General features: G+C 36.9%; 2 protein-coding genes across 4 annotated transcripts; one reads left to right on the forward strand and one right to left on the reverse strand.

Annotated features, from left to right (window-relative positions):
• The first annotated feature begins 122 nt into the window (after positions 1 to 122).
• Positions 123 to 24,936, forward strand: sypl2a (synaptophysin-like 2a). Its single transcript, XM_055183856.2, has 6 exons — positions 123 to 316; positions 557 to 631; positions 12,591 to 12,706; positions 12,817 to 13,012; positions 13,213 to 13,389; positions 23,289 to 24,936. Exons 1-6 carry the CDS (start codon positions 302 to 304, stop codon positions 23,409 to 23,411), a joined length of 702 nt encoding a protein of 233 aa, XP_055039831.2. The 5' UTR covers positions 123 to 301; the 3' UTR covers positions 23,412 to 24,936.
• Positions 16,918 to 21,661, reverse strand: LOC141369495 (uncharacterized). 3 transcript variants are annotated; one of them, XM_073876226.1, is made up of 3 exons: positions 18,767 to 21,661; positions 18,501 to 18,616; positions 16,918 to 17,173 (listed from the first exon to the last, which is right to left on the reverse strand). In XM_073876226.1, exons 1-3 carry the CDS (start codon positions 21,645 to 21,647, stop codon positions 17,138 to 17,140), a joined length of 3,033 nt encoding a protein of 1,010 aa, XP_073732327.1. In that variant the 5' UTR covers positions 21,648 to 21,661; the 3' UTR covers positions 16,918 to 17,137. The 3 variants fall into 3 exon arrangements, with proteins under 3 accessions (XP_073732327.1, XP_073732325.1, XP_073732326.1); XM_073876224.1 differs by having other exon boundaries at positions 16,918 to 18,616; XM_073876225.1 differs by having other exon boundaries at positions 18,501 to 21,661.
• Positions 24,937 to 26,439: the final 1,503 nt, after the last annotated feature.

The following is a 26,439-nucleotide window of genomic DNA, read 5'->3' on the forward strand; positions in this document are numbered from 1 at the left end:
TGAAACTTTATTTATGTATTTAATTATTATGTATTTATTTAGAGGTGATGTTTTTATTTATTTTTTAATACAAAACCCCTACAACACTGCTCGTACGTTACTCGTCTCTGTCACTTTAAGAGAACGTTGAAATCACGTGTCTCACTTGTAGAAACTTTGACAAGTTTGTCGACACAAGTCTTTTGCTTTCCACGCTGTTCTAAACCTTGCATGTCGTTCTTTTGTATCTTTTTCTTCCTTTAATAAAGAAATCGGACCGGAATCGACGTCTTCGCAACGAGCGAAAAAAAAAACACGCAACATGGATATCGTGCAGGTAGTGAAACATATCGAAAGCGCAGTTCGCCAATTAAAGTATTTTCTGCTTAACAAACCTCTTGGAGTATTACTAATTCAACTTTATATCTCAATCTGACACTAAACATATACCAATCTATGCCATATTTAGAGTTTCTTGGCGGTTCTTGCCAAGGACACATCGAGAAAGGAGTGGCATTTGCAAAAAGAAAGCTTGCAGATTTCAAATAAGATTTGGTCTTTTTTTCTTTATCCTCAGAAAGCCACTTCGGGTTTTAGTTTTGATCTGAGTCCTATTAAAGAGCCACTGGGATTTATCCGGATCCTGGAGTGGGTAAGTTAATCTAAATGTTACGTTGTATCTTTTCTATGAACATCCATTATGACAGTTGCAACAATGTCGCGCGTCACTTTGAGAGTTGATACATTAAAAATATATATTTTTGTATTACGTGACTATGTCTGTGCAACGTGTACTATGACTAAACACCGAAGTCGCGTATGGTGCTGCTGTGTCAATATGAGGCAACACCCATGTCTTACGTTTTTTTAATGTCAGTTAGAGAAAATGTATATAATCCATCGATTTTTAAGATCAAATATTTATTATCACCATCTTTAGGTTTGTCACCAAACAGGGCAACATTCGTTGTTGCGGTAATAATCATTTCAGACATACAAATGTCGATGCAAATTTTACAAGCCCTGGCTTGGCTTCTTCTACACTGCCCCTTTGAGAAACAAGTGTTTACATTACAAACGGTAGCAGCAACCAAGTCCTGTTTGCAGTATGCACATTTAAAAGGTTCCTATGTTGAACTTTAGACTTATACTAAATATACCTTTGCAAACAACAGGAAAGCTTTGGGCTATAAAACACACCTGCATGGTTCTACTGATGCGGGTAACTAGGCATCAAGTTCATTAACCGTCAGAGAATCTACTGCTTATCAGAAGTCTTATCTTTTATGTATAATTTTATTGCAATGAAAGTGAAAGTCTGTGTCTTTAAATTTAAATCAGAAATTGATTTGTTACTTACTAGGTTATAGTTTACATTATACTCATGTTCATACATGACACATTGACACTGTACAACCTACCTGCATACACGCACGCATACACAGGCTGTTTGTATTTAGCAGTAGTAAAACATCCAACAGCGCTGAATAGATGCCAAGACCATTTTTAGCAGTGATGTTATATGTCTGCAGAAAAACTATGCCAGCTGTGTTAACACAAATAGCACATATGCAGAGTTAAATAGCAGTGGTTTCCCATTGACAAGGCACTGTAAAGATATTTCCAAAATTTGGAAAACTGGGCCTTACGGAGAGATTTTTTTGCTGTACTCACCAAACCGGTCTTCCATTACACACAATTTTCCCTTGTCTTCATTTTCTCAGTGCATTTTGGCTAAGAAGGTTGTTTACAATAGAAAAGGTGTAATTTAGTGTGTTGTTTTGGTTCCATTGTATGGAGTGTAATGGAATTCCTGCGAGTCTAGGCTGCTTCTAAGTACGTACATGTTTGATTAACGCGCATAAACTTGCAGAGTAATCATATTTGTGTCTATATGGTATACATGATCTTTTTCACTGGATGCCAGGTTAAGGTTAAAGTTTAAACTAATGAGTCAAGTCCAACTGGGCCCGCTAGGAAATGAATCATGTCGCTTTAAGGTGCAAGCGCTTTGGAGTTGGTCATGTGAAAAGTGCTGGCTTGTGTAAGGAGGATATGGCTTATATCCCTTCATAAGCATTTTTGTAGAGAATGCCCTGAGTAACAAAATTCAGAGGAAACGCCGGTTAGACGCATTATTTACTTGTGAAGCAAGAATGTCAGCCACTCCCAGCAAAGTCAGCATGTGTCCATAGTGATGTTTGTGCTTTTTAACCATTACCACCCAGATGAACAGAAATAAAGTTTTGTTTTGCCGCTACCAGGTAAACTGGCCACAGATCTGAATGGCAGTGGTGGCAGAAATGGACATTCAAACAAAGGCCCTCTTTAACGGTCACCCGTCGCATGTAGGTGCGCATTCCCGCGTGAACTTGGCACCAGCTTACCATGTGTTTGGTGCCAGGCACCCTCAGTTAACTCGCTCTGTACCAAGCACCTGAACTGGACAGCCAATTTGTGGATGTTGTTGGCTGTATTTCTTTTTATACATATGCATTTTAGAGTTCGTAATATATATTTATTCAAAGAAATGTAAAGCGGAAGCTCTTTGTAGAAGAGCTGGAAAGCTGAGTGACTTATTTGTATGGCAGCTAAAATGTAAGACTATTTTTGGAATCATTTTTGAGGTGCCATACAGACCAACGCCTTACAGAGGATCAAATATCTGATTTCATGAAAAATCATGTAGCCCTTGCAGGATACTGTATGGGTGTTTGGTCTATACATTTGCTACATCTGTGTTTTTTTTATTCCATTTAAAATTTAAAGAACAAATCATCTTTACAACTTTTTTACTGTACACTTTTTGTGTACAGGTTTTACGCAATGGCCACATTTTCTGCTGCGGTTTTTACAGAATGAATCCTTGGAATTCCTTAATGTGTAGCCTAAATGTAAAAGAAAAGTTAAACATTATCTTGGTGAACTAAAAGTGGTTTTAACCCCTTAAAGTTCCAATGTACAGTGGAAGGAACAGCTAAACATGTCGCTTATCTTTGGAAAGCTGAAATTCTTGTGATTCAAAGGATTTAAACTCTTTTAAGATACAATCAACACAGTAGGTACACTTCGTCTCCTTTTTTTGGAATGTTAAGGGGTTAATACTTGTTTTAGTTTTACTGACTGCTGTGAATAGAGATGCCTTAAAGAAATAAGTCACCCAGAAATAAAAATTAGCCCATCCTATGTGTACATGACTTTCTCCCTTCAGTCAAACACAGAGTTATATTAAATAATATCCTGATTCTTTTCAGCTTTATAATAATGGCATTGGGTAGTGCCCCATTTTTAAAGCTCATCCATCCATCAGAAATTAATCCATGCTGTTATTAAATGCCCTTTTTGAGGTTAAGTGATGGGTTTTGTAAGGAAACATTTATATTTTGAACTCATCACTTCACCTCGAAAGAAATTAAATAAATGTGAGGATTAGTTTTTAAAAGATAAAAGCGCATTTTTGGAACTTTAAAAATGGGGCACTTTCCAATGCCATTATAAAGCTGTAAGAGAGCCGGGATATTATTTAATATATTCAACTATGTTTGGCTAAATGAAGAAAGTCATAAACACCCAGGATGGCTTGGGTGAGTAAAATATCAGCTAATTTTTTTTATCTAAAATGGGAAACCTGGAATTTTTGGGTGAGGCAAACTATAATACGTCTCACTGTTTTTTTTACCCTCATGTTGTTGTTGTCTTTTTTTCTATGTAGCACAGATGTTAGGCTGAATGTAAGTGACAGCCTTAGGGCACCATTCACTTTCAATGTGCAGTATAGATAAAAAGAAAAAGTCAGAATGTCCCTTTCTGCGGTTCATGGAAAAAGTACGTCATGCAAGTTGGGAATGACATGAAAGGTTGCGTAAATAATATTTTTATATTTGTGTTAAAGGATTAGTCCATTTTCTTAAAAAAACATCCAGACAATTTACTCGCCACCATGCCATCCAAAATGCCGATGTCCCCCCTTCCTCAGTCGAGAAGAAATTGTTTTTTGAGGAAAACATTCCAGGATTTTTCTCATTTTAATGGACTTTAATGGACCCCAACACTTAACAGTTTTAATGCAGTTTAAAATTGCAGTTTCAAAAGACTCGAAACATTCCCAAACGAAGCATAAGGGTCTTATCTAGCGAAACGATTGTCATTTTTAGCAAGAAAATATGCACTTTTAAACCACAACTTCTCTTCTTCCACCTGCTATGTGACGAGCCAGCACGACCTCACGTAATTGCGTAATGCTGTGGAAAGGTCACGTGTTACATATATGAAACGCACATTTGCGGACCATTTTAAACCATAAACGGACACAAAGACAGTAATTAGTATCATTCCACATACAACAACGTCGGAACTAGGGCTGCAGCTATCGATTCTTTTTGTAATCGATTAATCTAGCACTGAATCGATCGATTAATCGAGTAATCGGATAAAAAATTGGTGTGTGTTTTTAAACAACCAAAACAAATAATGCATAACGAAAATGACGTGGCTGTAAAATGTTCAAGCATTTGGCTTTTATTTCTAAAAAAAAACAGAGGTATTTGGCTCCAAAAAAGCCTATTTATTACCCATTTAGTGTTTATAAGTGCCAGTGCCAAAAATTACACTTTAATTTATTAATATGCACAACAGGTTTCATGCTGTAATCTAGCCCTGACATCAAAGTAAATATCTGGTTTATGTACTTTTCTACACCTGCAGCATTTACCATTAGGCTACTAACATATAATATATAATTTCTGGGGTGAGCCTATTTGCTATGGTAACAACCTGTGTGTGTGTGTGCGCGCGCACGTGCACCTGTGTTTATGTCACGCATGCTGTGCGTGAGGAGGAGTTACACCCCAGTCAGACGTTCAGTTGCTTCATTGCATTTTGGTACGGCAGAAATACATACGTTAATTTTCAATAGAACGCTGCATTTGGTTTGCATCACTTGCATTGCGGTGCATTTTAGTTTAAGAATCCGTTCGAAAAATCACAACATCACGTCCCGCTGTATACAGTGAATGCATGCTGAAATTATTGTTGCGTGGCTACATAAAAGTTTAAGCATATTTGATGCATCGCGCGATCGGTCTCTCGCGTGAGAGATAATATCTTCCTTATGCTAAACTCCAATAAGACAAAGATTATTATTATTGAACAAAATATGTCAGATTACAAGTTGCCCATATATGATTGCACTGTGGTGCCGTTTTTTGGTACACACACCTGTAAGTGCATGGGTGTGTGTGAAGGGGTTATACTCTCCTGCAATTAAACGTGAATACGTTTACTACTTAAAAACATCAAAGCTAAACATCATATCTAGTCAAACCGCATAACGACATCGCTACAAATACAGTATGGGATTAAAATCAGCGAATGCTACTTTACCTTGTTTCATCGACGCTTGGTGAAACAGCAGTGGATGTTTTCGGTTCAGATGCTGAATGTAATGATAGTGTAATGATCCCAAACTTTAGACATTCTCTCTCTGCCGTTTATGGACATATTCGCTCCGCCATCGCGCCAACTAAATTCAAAATGTACCACGCGCTATGATGTGCTTCCTGAACATTGAACAACGGTCCGTGTGAATCAGATCTCGGCGCGTGTAGTGCGCGTCATAGGAATTTAGCGAGGCATCGAGGCAGAATTTTTGCCTCGAGAATTTTTTTGAATCGAGTAAATCGAGTAACTCGATGAATCGTTTCAGCCCTAGTCGGAACGGTCCTCTTTCTCCAAATTTGTAAACACTGGGGTGTAGTTTTGCATACGTTCTCCGTGACCACTTGACGTGATGATGTATTACGTGAGGTCATGTCACAGGACCAGAGGAAGATGAGAAGTTGTGGTTTAAAAGTGCATATTTTTAATTTTTCTTGGAAAATGACAATCGTTTCACTAGATAAGACCCTTATGCCTCGTTTGAGATCGTTTAGAGTCCTTTGAAACTGCAATTAAAACTGTTATGTGTTTAGTTAAGTGTTAAGTATTGGGGTCCATTAAAGTCCATTAAAATGAGAAAAATCCTGGAATGTTTTCCTCAAAAAACATAATTTCTTTTTGACTGAACAAAGAAAGACATCAACATTTTGGATGACATGGTGGTGAGTAAATTATCTGGATTTTTTTTAAGACAATGGATTAATCCTTTAACAAACCAAAAGCATTAACATAGGCAGTTGCTAAATCCATGGTCCAGAATATTTTTCAGCTTTTACATAGTTGCCTTTTAACAAGGTCAGGGCCCGTATGTATAAAGCCGCTCAGAGTAAAATTTTAGTCTTAAGTGTGTCAAAATTCTAAGAATGATGTCATTTTACTCTTATTTTTAGACTTAAGAATAAGTTTGATTTATAAAGCCTCCTAAGTGTTAAGACTAGGTCTCAGCTCCTAAATTATTTAAGAGAGCTGGAGAGGTCTTTTAACCTAGTTAGGGGTGACAAGAGGCCAGCAGAGAGGCGGAGGATCATGCACTTTACAACAAAGAATGTGTTAGAATTACTTTAATTCAAATGTATTTCTATAGCACTTTTTTTTTAAATTGTTGCATTGTTGCAGAGCAGAAAATGTACAATAAATACATGTTAGTAGTATATAGACAGTAGATAGAAATTAATATAACATTAAATATAAAGAGTATAGGGGTTTTTATACAATGTATATTATATTACACAATACAATATACAGTATAAGATGTATATTAGTGAAACAAGTGCTTGCACAGTACCAAGAATTTTTATGGGATTATTAAGACAGCAATGGTATATACTTAAATGTATATAAATTTGAATAATTATACACTGTTAAAAGTTAAAGTTGGATCAAAGTTGATAATGCCTAAAGATGTAATGTTTAAAGAACTTAAATTTCTCAGTTTAAGTGAAATAATTAAAGTTAAAAATGTTAGGTGTTACAAATTGAAGTAAGTTTTTAAGTAGAGCCGCTTTTACATTTTACAGTTTATGATAGGTAAATAAAATACCATAAAATGTAAATAAAATCTACAATAAAAAATGTGAAGTATCTACAAGTTTGCAGTGACACTATAACTGTAAAGTGATATTAATAGAGTATACACAACCCTGACCCAAAACATAATGTTAGCAGTGAGCAGGCCAAATGTGAAAGTGACAAAGATGGCAAAAATTACAATTGTGTTTAAGTGGAGAAAACCAACTTAACTTGATCATCTTGTTGAGGCTTGATCATCAAAGTATTTTTTTAAGTGTTTGCAAACTTTAGTCTTTTTTATAAATAGCTTGTGAGTGAAATCAAAATGATGTGATTCATCATCTTCATTTTTTAAATAGCATTACGTTTGTATATTTCATTAACATGTTGAAACTTAATCAAAATGGTGCAAAATCGTGTAAAATAAATTCTTATTTATGTACTTATTTGTAATATTGTTAAACATTTTTGTGAAGCTAATTTAAATATTTAAATACTAATATAATTTGAATGTGTTCATGATTCATGAATGTATGGTGTCACATGCTGCTGTGACTGTATAACATTGCTGGCTTTCTATTGGCTGATTCAGAGGTTAAGGGTGGCCATTTTAGGTTGAAATCATTGTAGTTCTCAGTTTGCGGCACTTAAGTCAGCACTTAAGAATGAGTCTTACACTTTACTGAAAGTTGCTTTCAGCTCCTTTATCAATGTCTCCTATTCCCAGACTGCTCCTTCTCCTTACTAAGAATTTTTTGACACTTAAGTCATAGCTAGCTTAAGAGCATTTCTGATATGTTTTATACATACGGGCCCAGGTGTTTGTCTTTTATCAACATTACTTCCGACCTGGCGCTTTACCACACCAGCATAACACTAACAGCGAAAACACCTTGCCACAGAAAGTGCTTGTAGATCATCGAATCTGATAACAGTATACTTAAAAATCTATAAATCAAAGCTGTGCTACTGATGTTCTCGCATGTTTGCAGAAGCCGCTTCCTATGTGGAAGGGTTTTTTTTTTGGGGAAAGGAAAGCAGCCGACCTCACGTCAGGATGTTTGTGAGAAGGAAGAGCGAGTGAGGGATCGAGAGGGAAAAATGTGTCTGAGGATCTTTTACAAATGTAGTGCATGTCTGAGAGAAGGCATGTAAACACAGTTGTGGTACTGTGAGAGGACATCAGAGGGGTATTGCACAAAAGCAAGATAAGGGATTAAGCTGGGATTTTCCAGTTATCCTGGCTGAATTTAGCCCTGATTCGGTTGCATGAAGAGAGGCTAAATTAATCTTGATGAAGTTACTATGGAGATTTACTCTTTGCAGCTAGCCTGCTCCAGAGCTGGCTAACAACCAGGCTAAGATTAATCCTAGTGATTAATTCAATTCAAAGAACTTTATTAATCCCGGGGGGACATTGCTTTCATGTTAAAATTATAGAAAAGAAAGAAATGAAAAAAAGAAAAGAAATAAAAACATAATTATATGCCCATCAATGATTTAAAAATTTATAGATAAGAAATATAAAAAAATTAATTGAATTAAATGAATTGTCCTAGCACTTACAAAGAAAAGTTATAAAGCCTAATGACCACAGGTGTAAAGGATCTTCTAAAATGCTCAGTTAGGGTAAGGACTTCTCTGGTCGGCCAGCATCCTATGTAGTGGGTGAAAGGGATTGCTCAGAATTGAATTTAGTTTTGACAGTATTCTTCTTTCAGCCACAACATGAACAGAGTCCAGCTCTATACCATGTACAGAGCCAGCCCCTCTTATTAATTTGTCCAGTTTATTTCTGTCCACCACCTTCATACCAATTCCCCAACAGACCACTGCATAAAAAATGATGCTAAACACCACAGACTCATAAAACATCTGCAGCATGGTATAGCAGACTATACCATTTCAGATTAATCGGCTAGTTCCACTGTCAATACTACTAGATATTCATGTGTTTTAGTCACTTTGTGGTCCTGCATTAAAATACTAGATATACTGTAATTTATCTAAGTATGCATACTGTTATTTTAGTGTTATTATGAAGACTGCTGTCAGGGGTTTGATGAATATATTTATTAATACAGTTGTTGAAATAAAAAATGGCAGATGAAGTTGAAAGGCGGTTTTAATTAAGTACATATGTAGACTAGCATTAAGGCACGAGAAATATCTGACTGAGAGGTACAGATTCTCAGGTGAAGAAATGTCAGTCTAGCACTGAAATCACTTCTACAAGATTGCAAGTAACATAAACAGATTAGTCCATAAAGTGTTACATTAGGGTAGTAGAACATGCATTATTTTCTGTTACAGCTTTCCCTGTTGTCATTGGATGCAGTGGACTGCACCCACCCCTGTGCCAGATATCTTTAATGTTAAAATTGTGATGAATGGTCCAAATTATTATGCACATGCTATTTTATTTAATAAAGTTAGTAAGTTTACAAATTGTATTTTAATCTCAATAGTTATATGACAGTGTGCATGTTATTCTAATTAAATACATAATTTGACATATTTAAAATGTCAAAAGATACTTTATTACTTAAAAAATATGCAAATTATGCTCTTCCAAATTATTATGCAAAATGCACTTTATCAAAATTCAGTGTGTTAAAATGATCCACAAAACAGATATCTGTCAAATCTGCTGCATGGACACATAATTAAAAACACATTGTAAATCAAATAATGTATTTAACATAGGTTACATATTAATATATGAGCATATTTTTGACATGACTTTAACTCTCCCATTCATTAAACTTGTAAGTCTATAGTTTCTGTCTTTATTTCACTTGAAGATGCTAGTATTGCATCCCAGAGTTGATGTTTGAATGTGAATTATAGTGCTATCCACCTCACAGATCTTTCATATATTGATGCTCCATAGAGAGGTCAGAGGATAGTATTCATACTGTACCTTAACTTTTTTCTTATTTCATGCCCATATAATAAAATAGTCAGTGTTGCTTTTTTGGAGCATGCAATAGTGAAGTATCCTGCATGAAAGTAAATTAATTTCAGAAGACATGATTTATTTTTTCCCATGCCCATCTTTAAGGTACTCTACATATCTTCCAGATGTCCTTTTGGCCCCCTCAAGGGACTTACCATCTTACTTCCCAATATTCCAGTCCAAACCAGCCTTGTTTGAACATGGTGGTTATTCACCAAAAATCCAGAATATACTATTCAGTGTTTTATAGCATGTCAATGAACACAACTGTTTGAAAAATTTATGAAGCTCACAGTAAATGTAGTATTTTTGGAAGCTTTAGTTTGGGGGTGGGGTTGAAATCCACTTGTATGCACTGAGGGATCCCATATTGAGGGCTTTTTAGCATGTTTGCTTTTTAGCAGGTGGCATTTTTATTGTTGCCTTTTCCTAATATTTTCCTTTAAAAAATTCTTCATATGGTCAAATCCTGTATATAAATCTCATAATAATTCAATGATTTCTGTTTAGTTTCACCAAATATAAATTGTTATAGGAAATAAGTAGCTTTTTTAAGATAATGCACACTTTTTTGCATCAAATACTGTAGATACACATAGTAGTAGTTAAGTGTTTGCAGTTTCATGATGAATTTTTATGAGTTTTATCAATTTTTGAATCAGTGATTCTGTGATCAATCCCTTGTTCTTTTTAAGAATTACTAGAACGTGAACTTATACTAGCTAGATAAACCAGGCTTGACATAACTGCACGTTCTCATCCTGGCTTAGCAATCGTGCAACAGACTTAGCCAGGATGGGCTGATTAAACTAGGTCAAGCTGGGCCTTTTCTGTTATCCTGGCTTTCTTAATTCTACTTTTGTGCAATACCCCCCAGCTGTCAAAACACTTAAAATCATTTTGCTCCCGTTTACCCACTGGCAGCAGGTGCAAAGTGTTGAATTCATGGTTGAGGTTTGTTTTTGAAGTGTTTTTTAAACGTCCCTAACTTGGGTGGATCCAGTTGTTGCTTTTTAAGTTTTTGAGAACCAATGTCCCTGTAGCTGAGAACGTAGCATTAGCCGGATCAAAGGTCATGGGTTCGAATCCCAGTTAACACACATACTAATAAACTGTATAGCTTGAATCCAGTATAGGTCACTTTGGATAAGAGCATTTTCAACAGCACCTCATCTAATATATAAAATTAATTTGAGCTTTTTTTGCTGTACAGCAACACATCAAGTAAATTGTGTAGATGCTGAATTGTTTTTACATAATGTCAGTGGCCATGTTTACATGCCCAAAATATCACCAATCCGACTGAATTTAATCCGATTGCAGGTTATGACAATACAGTTTATTTGCAACCTAAACATTCTATATATTCTGAATCAAATGTCTGCGCAAGCGCACAGGCAGGGTTGCCAGATATACGTGTGAAACCAGCCCAAGGGACATTCAGAACTAGCCCAAAAGCATCCCAATGAATAGTCACACATACTAATAATAACTAATGAACAAAATCAACTCGCGGAAACCGTTTAAATGGTAGCCCAAATCTGAATAAAAAAAAACTTGGCAACGCTATGCAGAGCATCTCTTATTGACTTCACACTTTATCTCTGGAAAAATGTACAAAGTCAGAGTTAAGTTAGAGAAAGTTGTTCTTGAGAAGTTTTCAGATATAGGCAATGAAAGCACAATGATCGAAAGGCACAAAGCTATTTTTTTTTCCTTTATGAAAGTAAGCATGAACACTGCACAATGTACAGCGCGTGACCCCATTACCTTATTAATGGTTGTTGCCATTGCCTTGCTATGAATATTTTTGTGAGGATAATTATGTAATGCGTAACTAAGAAGTAAAAATTAAACTTAAGCACAATTTTTCTGTGCATGGTATTTTGCATCCAACTGAGAAAATACTAAGATTTGCGCATTTACATGCATACTTTTCTCCTGATGATCGGATCACAGATCGCAATACACCACCCCTTTTAATTCAATTGAAATTTGCATCCGATCGACCTCAATCCTATTGATTTAAGGTGTTTACATGAAGTCTTTTCAATCCAATTAAGTCATCAATCTGATTACAAACGGATTATTTGATTGCATGTAAATGTACCTATCATGTTGTGTCAGGTGGGGGGCAATACTTTAAAGGTGCAATATGCAGGACTTTTAGTTTGCAGGACTTTTAGTTAGTGTTTGTAAACACAAAATTCAAACTTTGGAGCTCTTCTCATGCTGAATGCCACCAGAAGCTTAAGAAACAACACAATATTCACTATTCAGCTAATAAGTTTGTAAACCATCAGCACTGAAATGTATTTTTCATTTGTCCATATTGATATCTTTGCACATTCCTTAAAACATTGTTTCCTCAATACGCCACTTGGACATATATGAGGAGCTCGGGTGCAAAAACTGCTAAATGCTACCTTTATCAAAAGTGTTAATGATATTGACCGAATGCTCTGGGCACATATTTTACAAAATACTTTTACTTTGAATCTACTTACTCTTGCCCTCACGCCGTTCAGAAATACTGGTTTGTTGGGAGAGGCTGTTAAATGTCATGCCGATTTTTTTTTTTTGTAAAGTCCACTAAGTGCATGAAGAAGAATTGGATGAACAGCGGTGCACATGCAAGAGTTAAAAGAGGTTTACTGGATGCTGTTGAGATGCTTATAATGATTATGATGCTTATTTGTATTTTTAGGTTTTCACCATATGTGCCTTTGCCACCACCGGCGGTTATGTTGGATCAAGTGTCTTCACTATGACTTGTGACAGTAAACCAAAAGACATTGCTGCTAATTTTGCCTATCCATTTAGGTAAAGTGACCACATTTTTATCACACACAATAAAAAAATTCATGCTATCCTGCTTTTTACAGCATCTGGTAAAGAGTTTTTTTTTTTAATAAGTGACTTTCATTTATTAGGTTACCGAGTCAGCCATATGACATTCAACATTGCAATGGCACCAAGAACGTGACCTACCTACAGGGAGATTTCTCATCCTCAGCTGAGTTCTTTGTCTGTGTCGGGGTCTTTGGCTTTCTGTACTGTACTTTCACCCTTGTCCTGTATTTGGGCTACCAGCACCTCTATAGAGAATCAAACCGTTACCCGATCATTGTGAGTATTGTTTGATATAGTATACAGTAAGTCATTGTGAAGTTATCAGTTTAAGCTAATCAGTCAAACTCACCTGTGATAATATATTAAATATACTGTAGATTTATATTTGGTTGCATGTGTACATTTCATAGCTTGCAACAACTATAGGATGAAATGACAGGGATTCATATATCTAACTTGCTTCCGTTTGTTCCCAGGATCTGATTTTGACCGGAATCTTTGCTTTCTTATGGCTGGTCTCATCCTCAGCCTGGGGAAAAGGTCTAACAGATGTAAAGTATGCTACTGATCCTGACAGCCTAGTAAAGGCATGTTCTCCTGATCCCTGCACAACGACAAGTTACCCTGCCATGGGACGCCTCAACGCCTCTGTGGTAAGCAAGATTATAAACTATAAGAAATAATTTATTGAGCACATTTTGTTCATGCTTTAAATTTAGAAGTCCCTTTAGGGAAGTTGCGCCCCATGTTTGCTACGCCTCCACGCATATTTTGAGTCATGCAAGACTAAAGTGCTATCTACTTGAATGTAGAAAGACAGAAATCATGTGCTAAAATCACAATTAAACAACATATTGACTAGGGGTGGGTGGTATGACCAAAATCTTCTATCACGATGGGATTCATTTTATATCATGATAACGATATGTATCACTGTAGAGTTTATGTTTTAATAAGGTTAAAATCTTTAATACCATAGAAATGTTCATAATTCTCACAAAAACCTTATACAAGCATAAAAACAAGCAAAATTAAATAAAGGAATGATAATAAATATGTATGTATGTATGTATGTTTTTTTTTTATTTAAAGGAATAGTCCATTTTCTTAAAAGAAAAATCCAGATAATTTACTCACCACCATGTCATCCAAAATGTTGATGTTTTTCTTTGTTCAGTCCAGAAGAAATTATGTTTTTGAGGAAAATATTGCAGGATTTTTCTCATTTTAATGGACTTTAATGGACACCAACACTTAACACTTAACTAAACACATAACAGTTTTTTTCAACAGAGTTTCAAAGGAATATAAACGATCCCAAACGAGGCATAAGGGTCTTAACTAGCGAAGCGATTGTCATTTTTGACAACTTTTCGTCTAGGTCCGGTCCAGCGCGACCTAACGTAAATGCGTAGTGACGTAGGGAGGTCACGTGTTACATATATAAAACGGACATTTGCGGACCATTTTAAACAATAAACTGACACAACGACAATAATTAGTATCATTCCACATACAACAACGTCGGAACGGTACTCTTTTGACACTTGTAAACACTGGGGCGGAGTTTTTATGACGTATTGCTGAGGTCACGCTCACGCTTTCAGGACCGGATCTAGACGAGAAATTGTGGTTTAAAAGTGTGTATTTGTTAATTTTATTGTCAAAAATGACAATGGTTTTCCTAGATAAGACCCTTATGCCTCGTTTGAGATCGTTTAGAGTCCTTTGAAACTGCAATTTTAAACTGCATTAAAACTGTTAAGTGTTGGTGTCCATTAAAGTCCATTAAAATGAGAAAAATCCTGCAATGTTTTCCTCAAAAAACATAATTGCTTCTGGGCTGAACAAAGACAGACATCAACATTTTGGATGACATGGTGGTGAGTAAATTATCTAGATTTTTCTTTTAAGAAAATTGACTTCCTTTAAGTTAGAAAAAGTGTTTTAGTCAAGAGCAGGTTTAAAATAACTTGCTTAAATACATGTTCAAACGTTACATTTTTGTGTCCAAGCGCACAGGAGCGTGACGTGGCCGCGTAATCTTGATAGAGACGATAGTCCAAAATCTCTACCGGTTGACAAATTTAGTTGATCATGTCTACCGGTTTATCGCCCACCTAATATTGACAAATCTGACATCAACTGTATTATAACTATTGCACTGCGTATGCGCACAGGTTGGAATGCACATCACGTGACTCTGTATAGAGCTCCTCCCACAGAGAAACATCAGTCTTAATTGATTAATGTGAGGTTCATTTAAAAGAAAGGCAGGACTTTTGAGCGTTGCATTGTTTTCTATTCATAGTAATAGGAGAGCTCAGTTTGTTATATTCAATGTCTTTGCCTAAATCTAGGTGTCTCTTTTACTGATAAACTGATGAAACCTTTTTTTATAAGCTGATAAACCCTTACTAACAACAAAGGTGATGTACACCTTCAAATGAATATAACTCTGGCATTTCTTTGGTCTAGAAGCCTAATTTTGGTCTTGTTTTAAAAAAGACACTTTAAAGTTTGTTCTGGAAGTGTTTGGAGGTAAAAATATATTTTTATAGCAGTATACATTTATAAATAAAAAATGCAATATAGTATTATTTTTAATACATAAAATTATCAAAAAACTGAGGTTTGCTGTAAGGTTTGCTGCATACTCATCACAAATCAATAAACTACAGTCACTGCATTATTATTACTGCTAAAAAGTTTTGAAACACGAAAACCACATTCCTAGACCTCTCCAACAATATTTAGTTTGGCGTGATAGATTAACATTTACATGAAAAATATTGAAGTAAACTTATGTGTCCCGCACACGGGACAGCGTCAGTTAACGGGATAAACTAGTGATGTTTCTTTACATTTTCTATACACAGAGCTCAAATTCATAGCATTTCCTTTTCTATTTTGATTTGACACATCGGCCATGACTATCGGCTGTTTTTAAACTATCGGTCGATATATCGGTGCCTATACGCAAAACCCTAATGATGGTTTATTTCTAATATCGTAACCCCAAATACAATACATGTTTGCCCACAACTAAGAAGGTGAATTATACTTTAATATTTGTAGGTTAGTATTTAAAGGTGACATAAAATGATTGAACAGAGTATTTATCCTTGTTCTGTGATGTGACAATGTAAAATTTTTGTTTGGGTCTGTAATGCCTTAGAAGCTTCCTAAAAACCTCTCTCAGATAGCTCTATTAGGGTGGGGGATTTTAAACAAGTGGTTTTGCATCTATTTGGCTCCCCCTACTGGCTTAACTTGCAATCTCATTACTGATTGGCTGACTTTGCTGCCACTCAAAAAATGTAGCCAATTATTTTAAAGTGGAGGGGCAGTTAGATGCCTGTGATGTCATAAGCATCAGTTTTTCAGATTGGGCTGTTTTCTGGCTGACATTTCTAAAAGAGGAATTTCTATGAGACTGAGATGTTTAGCATGTTTAGCACTTTTTGTATGTTTGTAAATATATGTAGACTACCATTATTCAACAAAGACAAGGTAAAAATGGTTTTTCATTCTCTGTACCCTTTAAAAAAGAGCATCTGAAGTCAATTTTTAATAAGGGCCTTGACCATTTCTTGTTTTTCATGTTGTGTGGCATATTTCAGTGTAATTTTTTGTGATCATCTCACAACAAGGCTGTTATTAATAGATGCTGTACACCAAACTGCACTTAACAAACTTGCAACAGGTGCTTAAAAGAATCACAGTGCTATTTAAATGGATGTAGCAAAAAACCCTCATCTGATCAGAAAAGGGTTTGGAAACAGTCCTTTACAACTAAATTGGCTGTTTTTGTTAGAAAAAGACATTGTGGTTCACAGGGTGAAATGAATAATAAAAAATTGATAATGCTAAATAAGCCATCTGGGGATGCTGTATGTACTCTTTCTGGTGTAGAGATAAGATAAGAATTAAATGGTGACATTATGGTTGACTCTATAGAGGTCCGGACATCACTTGACACATTCTGTTTACGCCACCATTACGCCACCAGGCAAGGACAGCCGGAAGGGAATACGAAATGAATGGCGCCAGTATGAGTTTCATGGCAACAGAGTTCACTGCGTACTTTAATTCAGAGAATATAGATATGTGTGTTACGGTCCGTCACCTTAATTATCTAGGGGTTAAGGACACGCAACATAAAAGGACAACAAAAGTAATCCAAATAAGTCGTTTATTAAATTATACTCACAATAAAGTCAAACAATAACGAGACGGGAAGTCCTCAAACATAAAACCAAAACAGAACACAGACTAAATAAGCAAACCCGGACTCCCCGCTCCAAACTAACGTAACAAACAGAAACTGAACAAAAAACACATGTGGACGTGCCGACGGCCTGCGGATAGCGGACCCCAATAGATCCACCTCCTTCACCTTTATAGCCTCGTATACCCAGCCCAGCCAATAAGGAACTAAGGAAAACAAATGAAAAATAATTAATCACAAGAATTATTTAAACTCTGGGCAGAGTGACACACACACATAACACCCCCACCCCCAGATGGTGAATGGTGAGCCCAAAAAACCTCCACCATTCACCATGTAACAGCACGCGACAACGCATCTGCCAATACATTATTTTTACCGGCAACATGTTTTATCTCCAAATTAAACGCTTGGACAAACAAAGCCCACCTCATTAGTCGCTGGTTGGAATTGCGCATTTGATGAATAAAAGTAAGAGGATTGTGGTCTGTATAAACAGTAACCGGATGTGAGGAGGAACCAATGTAAACCTCAAAATTATTAAGTGCCAAAATTAGCGCAAGCGCCTCCTTCTCAATCGTTGAATACGACTTTTGGTACTTGTGAAACTTTTTAGAAAAAAAACAAACAGGATGCTCGACACCATCAGGCCCATCCTGCAACAAAACTGCACCTGCCCCTGCATCACTAGCATCAATTGCTAGTCTAAAAACACGATCGTACCTAGGTGCCACTAGGACAGGTGCATGCATCAAGAGGGTTTTGAGAGACTCAAAGGCATACTGGCATTCTGGTGTCCACTTGAACACCAATTTAGGACTCAGCAGGTCCGTAAGTGGGGCTGCCACTGAAGAGAAATTTACACAAAAACTGCGGTAGTATCCCGCCATTCCCAAGAACCGTTGAAGTTCACGGCGAGTAGAAGGAACTGGGAATGACACGATTGCTTCAATCTTGGCATTTACTGGCTTTACCATGCCACCGCCTACAATTTTCCCAAGATACACTACTGTTGCTTTGGCAAAATCACATTTCGCCAGATTAACCGTTAGGTTTGCTTCAGCTAACCTTTGAAAGACCTGTGTTAACTGATTAATGTGTTCGTCCCACGTTGCGGAATGGACTACTATATCATCCAGATACGCCTCGCAGCCCGGCACCCCCCCCCAAGACGCGGTTAACTAACCGCTGAAACGTAGCTGGTGCATTCCGAACCCCAAATGGCATGACCGTGTACTGTAAAAATGCATCAGGAGTAACGAACGCAGCAATTTCCTTCGCACGCGAAGTTAAAGGCACCTGCCAATAGCCTTTGAGAAGATCTAACTTTGTCACAAAAGCTGCTGACCCCACACTGTCAACACAGTCCTCCATACGTGGAAGAGGATGACAATCAGGCTTAGTGACTTTGTTAACCTTTCTAAAGTCTGTACAAAAGCGGTCAGATCCATCAGATTTTATAGCAAGAAGGCAGGGCGAACTCCAGGAACTATTACTACGTTCTGCTATACCATGCAATAGCATGTAATCAACCTGATTTTGGAGACGTTGACGTTTTTCAGGGTTGACACGATATGGGTGCTGTTTAATCGGTGCACTGTCCCCAACATCAATGTCATGCTGCAGTACATGTGTTTGGGATGGCACATCTGAAAACAATGAAACATAGCAATTAATTAAATTTACTATGTCCATACGCTGTGAACTAGGGAGATGCAATAAACAAGAGTTAAGATTAGAAAGCATCTCGGAATTTTTCAATCGCCCCTGAGCTGCAGCCAGAAATGAGTCTTCAATACCGTCACCCATTTCAGGATCGGATATCGACTCGCACTCCTCTGTATCAGTTTCAGCTTTCGGTGTCACTGCAGAATGATCAGTTACCTGTAAAACACTAGACAGAGGTAAACACACAGCTTGAGGACATTTGGCACCGGACAAAGGCAGAACTGTAGCTAAATCTCTAGGAGTAGATTTGTCAGACTGCTCACGATCATAATATGGTTTAATCATATTAACATGGCATAGTCTACTACGACGGGCATGGCCAGGAGTAGCTACAATATAATCCCTGTCACTGACCTTTTTTTCTATAACATAAGGGCCACTGTAACGTGCCTGAAGGCTGGAACCAGGGATGGGCAAAAACACCAATACCTTATCCCCTGGTTTAAATTGTCTAGCCTTAGCTTTTTTGTCAAACCACCTTTTCATTTTAGATTGAGCACCAATCAGGTTCTTTGTAGCCAACTCACAAGCCCTATGTAACTTGTAACGAAAAGAGCTAACGTAATCAAGCAGATTTTTAGATTTTGTGTCATCCAACCAATTCTCATGCAATAACTTTAAGGGGCCCCGTACACTATGAGCAAACACCAAGTCTGCCGGGCTAAACCCAGTAGACTCCTGTTCGACTTCCCGAGCTGCAAACAACAATAAATGTACACCATCATCCCACTCCTTCTCAAATTCAAGGCAATAGGCACGGAGCATTGCTTTAAGCGTCTGGTGGAATCTCTCCAGTGCCCCCTGACTTTCCGGATGATAAGCGCTTGAAAAGGAGTGTGTGATGTTCAGCTGCTCAGTCACCTGTGCAAAAACCCGGGACATAAAATTTGTACCCTGGTCCGTTTGAATTACCTTAGGAAGTCCAAATAAGGAGAAAAACTTAAGGAGTGCTTTTACAACTGCGGGCGCCGTGATTTTACGCATGGGTATTGCTTCAGGAAAGCGTGTTGAAGCACACATAATAGTCAACAAGAACTGGTTACCAGACTTTGTGCGTGGTAATGGACCCACACAGTCGACTATAACATGATCAAACGGTGCCTTTACCGCCGGAATAGGATATAAAGGGTATGGAGGGATGGGTGGGTTTGACTTTCCAGAAATTTGACATGTGTGACATGTTTTACAATATGACCTCACATCTTGTTTTAACCCTGGCCAAAAAAATTGACGTAAGATTCGATTGTACGTTTTATTAACGCCCAGGTGCCCAGCTAATGGATTGTCATGTGCCATCTTAAGTATCTCACCACGAAACTTACTTGGCACAACAATCTGTGTGACAATGCTCCAGTCATCTTGTGTAGAAGCGTGTGGTGGCATCCACTTACGTAGCAGTATATCGTTTTTCAGAAAATAGCCAGAAGCAATGTCTAAAAGTTCATCTTCAGAAACAACTAGCTCAAATAAAGCAGTAAGTGATTGATCACCTCTTTGTTCAGAAATTAGCTTTTCCCTAGACATGTTCTCCACACCAGCACTCTCAATCGGCTTCTTAGGCAGTAACACCACATGGACAGACTTGTGAGTAGCACTTTCTTGTGAATCTGTGGGATCATAAACCGTAGTTAAAGGGTCATGTGCAATCGATGGATGATGTTCGATAGCCCCACTTTCAGGAGACAACTTAATGTCTATATCAGGATTCATCATGAAGCTATCCTCTAAACCATCATTTTCTTGAGCATTAACTTGGGCCATCGCACGCGTAACGGCACACACAGGAAACACTGTTGGATATTTTTTTTGAAATTCATCAGGAACTTCAGAGACACGGGGCACAGTAGTAACCTCAGGATTCACTAGAATTTTACCCCCAGCTAAATCATTTCCTAAGAGAAAGTCCACCCCTTTTATAGGAAAAGCAGCACATATGGCTACTGCAACTGGACCAGACACAAGGTCAGAATTGAGCTGAACAGAGTGCACGGGCAAATTAACAAACTTCATTCCAAAACCCTGCACCAGCTCGTTACAATTTAAGGAGGTTCCATTTGAGAAAGGCAACACATTTTGTAAAATAATTGACCTAGAAGCAGCAGTGTCCCGAAGAATCGTGACCGGAACCTTTTCATCACCACCAGGCAATGAGACTGTACCCTTCATAATGAAAGGAGAGTAAATGTCCAAGTCCACACATTCAGAATGTAAAGTGTCTGACCCTAAAGGCGTCTTAACTAACGCCACAGCTTTTGATTTCTTTTTATTCAGTAAAAAACAGCTGTTAATTAAATGGCCACGTTTTTTACAGTAAGCACACACAGGCCTTACCTTAGACATACTGTCTTTAAAATTAGCATGTCCACTTGAATTTACATATGCGACAGAGCTGCTGTGCGGCAAGGATAAAGGGGGCTTTTCAAAGCTCTCTTTGTGAATTAGAACATACTCATCCGCCAATACTGCAGCCGCAGACACATTGGTGACTTTTTGTTCATTAAGGTATGTTGCAATTTTGTCTGGTAGACAATTTTTAAATTCCTCCATAAGCACTACATCACGGAGTTGCTCAAAATCCTTTACATCTTGTGCAGAACACCAACGATCAAAAAGCGCTATTTTCTCCCGGCCAAACTCAACATAACTTTGGCCGTCGGTTTTTTTATAACGCCGAAATTTCTGCCTATAAGCCTCAGGAACTAATTCATAAGACCTTAGGACTGCAGATTTCACCTGATTATAATTTAAGCTTGCCTCAGGTGAAAGAGAAGCATATGCCTCCTGGGCTTTACCCGTAAAAACACACTGCAGAAGAAGAGGCCAAATGTCTGCTGGCCATTTTAAGGTCGTTGCCACTCGTTCAAATAGCACAAAATATTTATCCACATCCCTTTCAGAAAAAGGCGGAATCAAGCGAATGCACTTATTAACATCAAAATCTGTCTCTGCCATAACATCACTACTCAATCGTCAAATTGAAGTCCATAATTAGACCGACAAACACGCTATCAAAACTCCAGCAAATAGAAGTCAAAAATCACGTCAATGCCTAACAGTACCATAAACAGATTACGCCTGCTTTATTCATTCACAAAATAGGAAATGCACTGTAAAGTGATAAATCACGAGAAAAAAAAAAATGCGCAGCACTAATCAGGAGCAAACCAATGTTTCCCACTTACTGTGTCTACCTACCAAAAGCTCACCTATCTATCAATCATCCTAGTCTTCACGCAGGCTCGCGGCGGGTTTTTATGCACTGAAAACCAGTAGGTTTGTGAGGCTATCTACAATAGACAACCACCCAAGATCCTACGGACGTGCTCCCGAGATAACCGCTTTCGCAGCTAACACCAACCGCTTGCCCGCGACACTATAAAAAAAATAAACAGATGAAACCCAAGGGGTAACATCTCTTCAACCTAACAAGGGAAACAAAGGCCGCTACCATAAAAATGCCGTGCATCCAACAAACATTTCACTTACCTGCATTTCACAAATGAATAGACGACCAAAGCACGTCCAAAAATAGAAAAGCACGTGAAAAAAACCAATGCGAAACAACCGTGACCAAAACTTCGCATACTTCCGCTTGTAATACGTCACCAAGTTAAACAGGGGATTCCCTGGAAAACCCCTCTCGGCAGTTACGTCAGTATCCATGCTGCCTTTTAGAAACGCAAAAACACACAAGAACGAAAGTAGCAAAAGTGATACAGGAATACATTTAACTCATTGAAAAGAAAAAAAAAACTCTTAATTATATACAACTATGAACGGATGAGATTATTTAATACGATAGTTGCAAACGAGTCAGCTCGTAAATAAACCGCTTACCAATGACTCAAATCAGGAAATAAACCGTAATTTAATTTCAACTTTTATTCCGCTTGGACGAGCCCCCATTTATGTTACGGTCCGTCACCTTAATTATCTAGGGGTTAAGGACACGCAACATAAAAGGACAACAAAAGTAATCCAAATAAGTCGTTTATTAAATTATACTCACAATAAAGTCAAACAAAAACGAGACGGGAAGTCCTCAAACATAAAACCAAAACAGAACACAGACTAAATAAGCAAACCCGGACTCCCCGCTCCAAACTAACGTAACAAACAGAAACTGAACAAAGAACACATGTGGACGTGCCGACGGCCTGCGGATAGCGGAGACCAATAGATCCACCTCCTTCACCTTTATAGCCTCGTATACCCAGCCCAGCCAATAAGGAACTAAGGAAAACAAATGAAAAAATAATTAATCACAAGAATTATTTAAACTCTGGGCAGAGTGACACACACACATAACAATGTGCATCCAAAATGTAAAAGATTAAACATGACAGAATGCCTTTTAACGTGTATAAGCCCAGTTATTTTCCATATTTTTATGTAATTTCATGGTTACTATTAAACATAAAACCCCTATACGAGGTTTGTAAGGTATAAACAGTCTGAAAAAAGGGCGGAGTTTAGGCTGTGTGACATCAACTGCAGGAGCTTGGTTAAGATAACATCATGGCTTCATGACATCCATTAAACTGACAACAAAATAATAAAATCAAATTTCCTTTTTTTCTTTTCTCCATCTAGCTTTTTGGATTCCTAAACCTCATATTGTGGGCAGGAAACTGCTGGTTTATCTACAAGGAAACTCCACTTCATAAGCCTGCTGATCCACCAGTCAATGCCGAGGCAGGAGTTTCAAGCTCCTAATAAAACAAACAAAGATTTCCCCCCTCCTCATCCGAAAGCAGAGGACACCGTGTGTTGACGCGTCAAAAGAAACTACACTTACATTTGCAAAGGCTTTATTTGTATTGCAGTCCACTACATTATAAATTCTATAAGCTGAATATACTTTTTCATACATGTTTTTTTATGGTAATTTCACTGATGTTTTAGTGTTTGTTGTGATGGCACTAACAAAAGCAAAATCTATTCGAGCAGGTCGTTTGATGCAACAGCAAAAAAAGAAAAGAACATTTTTATTCGATTAAAAATGTTTAAAATATAGCTGTGAATTGAATACTCATGTTGTGGGTTACTGATGATGCTTTATTTTGGTTTAATGTATAAAATTTGCTACAAAGATGACCTGCATGTAAAAAACTAAATGTTTTCACTACAATCAGACCCCATGAGAAACAAACGTTGCGTTTTATAACTCTAATGTACAATGTTTTGTCTCTGAGCACTTGAAACACTAGCGCAATAATATATTACTGCAGACATATGTCTTTACTTAATTTTTAAAACTATTTATTTGGTAAAGTGCCATTTACACAGTAGGATGTTTTTGCACATCCAAGTCACCACATTTTTTTGTTTGTTTTTTTCCGGGAAGGACAAACTGAACATGTCTAATTGAGATCAGCCATACTTTTAAATTTTTGAGTGAATTTTTGTATTTAAGCCTTTTGGTTCATAGTAAAATTATTATGCCATTATCAGTCTATTCAGGAAAAAATATATGTGAACTGTAAACATTAGTCATTGTTTAACAGAAAGAAACACAAGTTTGTTTTTCGTCTTTTCAAAGTTGTGATGTCATTATTTTGTATTTGGATCTTTTTTTGACGTTGTTGTAAATGAATCACATGTCTGAATCACAATGTTTATTTGTTTGCATCTGTGTTATGCTTATACAGCTTTCATTTGGTTTTTTTATTTTTACTTTGGGTCAAACAAAAATATGGGGTGGGGGTGGATTCAGTTTAATATTATATAATAATAATTATAATTGCATACAGTGACCATCTGTGGAGTTGAATATTGATTTTTTTTTATCTTAAAGTAGTTGTTTTAAAATCAGATTTAAATATTAATTGCTACATTTAAATGAAAGAAATTGGCCTAAACACATTAAATTAATACAAATGGCATAATTTTAGAAAAAAAATTTAAGTTGCTATTAAAGAGATAAGGTAGTTAAGCAAAAAAAGTATATTCTCAGGTCACATGTTGATTTAAATTTTTGTTAGGGATAAATTGTCAATGTTTTGGTGGAAACATTAATGTGTGGCTTATGGAAAATATAAACTTACATATTTGTTGTGTTTTTATCCCTGCGTTTGAAAGAAAATATCTCCACAAAGGCTGGTTGCAGCTTTGGTTAGTATTAAAAGAGGAGAGCTGATTATTACTGTGGTCGAGTTTTATTTCCAGAAAACTGCTGTTTACTTTATAGCCACTAGATGGAAGTATTGTCATCGCAATAAAGACCATCAACTAAATCTCACCACTGTCACTTATATTTCCTCTGGGGGTCAAGGAAGGTCAAATCAAAGGTTTTGGTTGCGAGATAAATGGCACATATTTGGCACAAAGCAAAATGAGGATTATAGACACGTGCACTGGCAATCCTGTTCATACTAAAACGTTTAAACCATAAATGTGATGGATTTGATAGTGATGCAACTATATTACATCAAAGATTATGTAAAATAATAAAACAGCAGGGTGTAAATGTATTTGTAGTTTACAAGAAAGAAGTAGGCGTATTTTAAAAGGCGTAAGGACTGGGTTAATCTCGTGCTTTTTTATTTAAGGTACAGGTACGACATTATAATTGTAATACGAAATTCTTATTTATAATGCGTGTTATTTTAGTTAAAACTTAAGTATCATTTGTTTCGTTAATAAAACGTTTCATGCCTACATAAAATATCACTGTACTTGGCAAGATGATTTTTAAAATATGTTCAATAAGACATGTATCATCATGCCAATCAAATGTGACTCCACCCACTGCACTTGTTTGCCGCGTAATTTTTTTATTATCGAATTTAACTTCAAATAAAGTTAAATTAACTTAAGTATCTTAAATTAAAAATAAATTAACTTAAATAACTTAATGCTTTTGTACCGCTCTTAGTCACAAATCCAAGGCCAGGTTCTCCAAACTGATGTTTTATTTCTCCAACAAGGAAACATAAACAACGTAGAACTACACAAACACAAGACAACATACCACCATCAATCATACATTCATAAACCCAAACACAATGTCAATCATTATTAAAATAACCGAAATAAAGCGTAACATACCACTTTACCGGCTTGTAAACCAAGAGAGGATGTCACAATTCGTTGTTGAGTTGACCATAAACAATATGAACCTTTGTACACATGAGACACAATGAAGCATGCAGCACCTCAAACAGGTAGCTTACCCTCTGTAGCCTCACCAGCTAATTCATTAGATTCACCAAACAGGAAGTGACACAGATGCATCATGGGAAATTGAGTCCATCCAATACAATCATCATCAACTTCATATAAATATGTACATTACAAAAATATATAAAATCAGAAATTATTACTTTAATTGTGCAGAATATGCAAGACTAGGTGGAAACCATTAAACTTCTGTAGCTGCAGCCACACTCCCACCATCACATAAATGTGATTCTGAAAACCCAAAGATAAGTTAAATCACACACACACAATCTTTCACATGAACCTCAAAAACTTACAATAAATCAACATAATCTATGATTTAAAATCTCACACCTTAATCAGGCTCAAATAAAAATATTGTTTTGTGTACAGGTCTTTCTAAATACACTGACTTAATAGTGCATGCACCTTTACAATCTAATGTTGCATCACTGACTAAAACTTTGACCTTCCTGACCCACCCATCAGATCCTGGAAAGACTTCAACAACTTTGGCAAGCTTCCAACGGTTTCGTGGATCCAGGTCATCTTGAAGACAGACAACATCATTGACCTTTGTCTC

This window comes from Misgurnus anguillicaudatus, chromosome 14, assembly GCF_027580225.2.
Source record: "Misgurnus anguillicaudatus chromosome 14, ASM2758022v2, whole genome shotgun sequence".
Lineage (NCBI taxonomy): Eukaryota > Metazoa > Chordata > Actinopteri > Cypriniformes > Cobitidae > Misgurnus > Misgurnus anguillicaudatus.

Bases quoted from the DNA above. Each gene is read 5' to 3' on its own strand.
- sypl2a (XM_055183856.2), top strand. The intron at 12,707-12,816 runs GTAAAGTGACCA...TTCATTTATTAG, and splicing joins AATTTTGCCTATCCATTTAG to GTTACCGAGTCAGCCATATG. The intron at 13,390-23,288 runs GTAAGCAAGATT...TTCTCCATCTAG, and splicing joins GACGCCTCAACGCCTCTGTG to CTTTTTGGATTCCTAAACCT.
- LOC141369495 (XM_073876224.1), bottom strand. From the start codon at position 21,647: ATGGCAGAGACAGATTTTGATGTTAATAAGTGCATTCGCTTGATTCCG. The intron at 18,617-18,766 runs GTATTGAAGACT...CATTGTTTTCAG, and splicing joins CGATCCTGAAATGGGTGACG to ATGTGCCATCCCAAACACAT.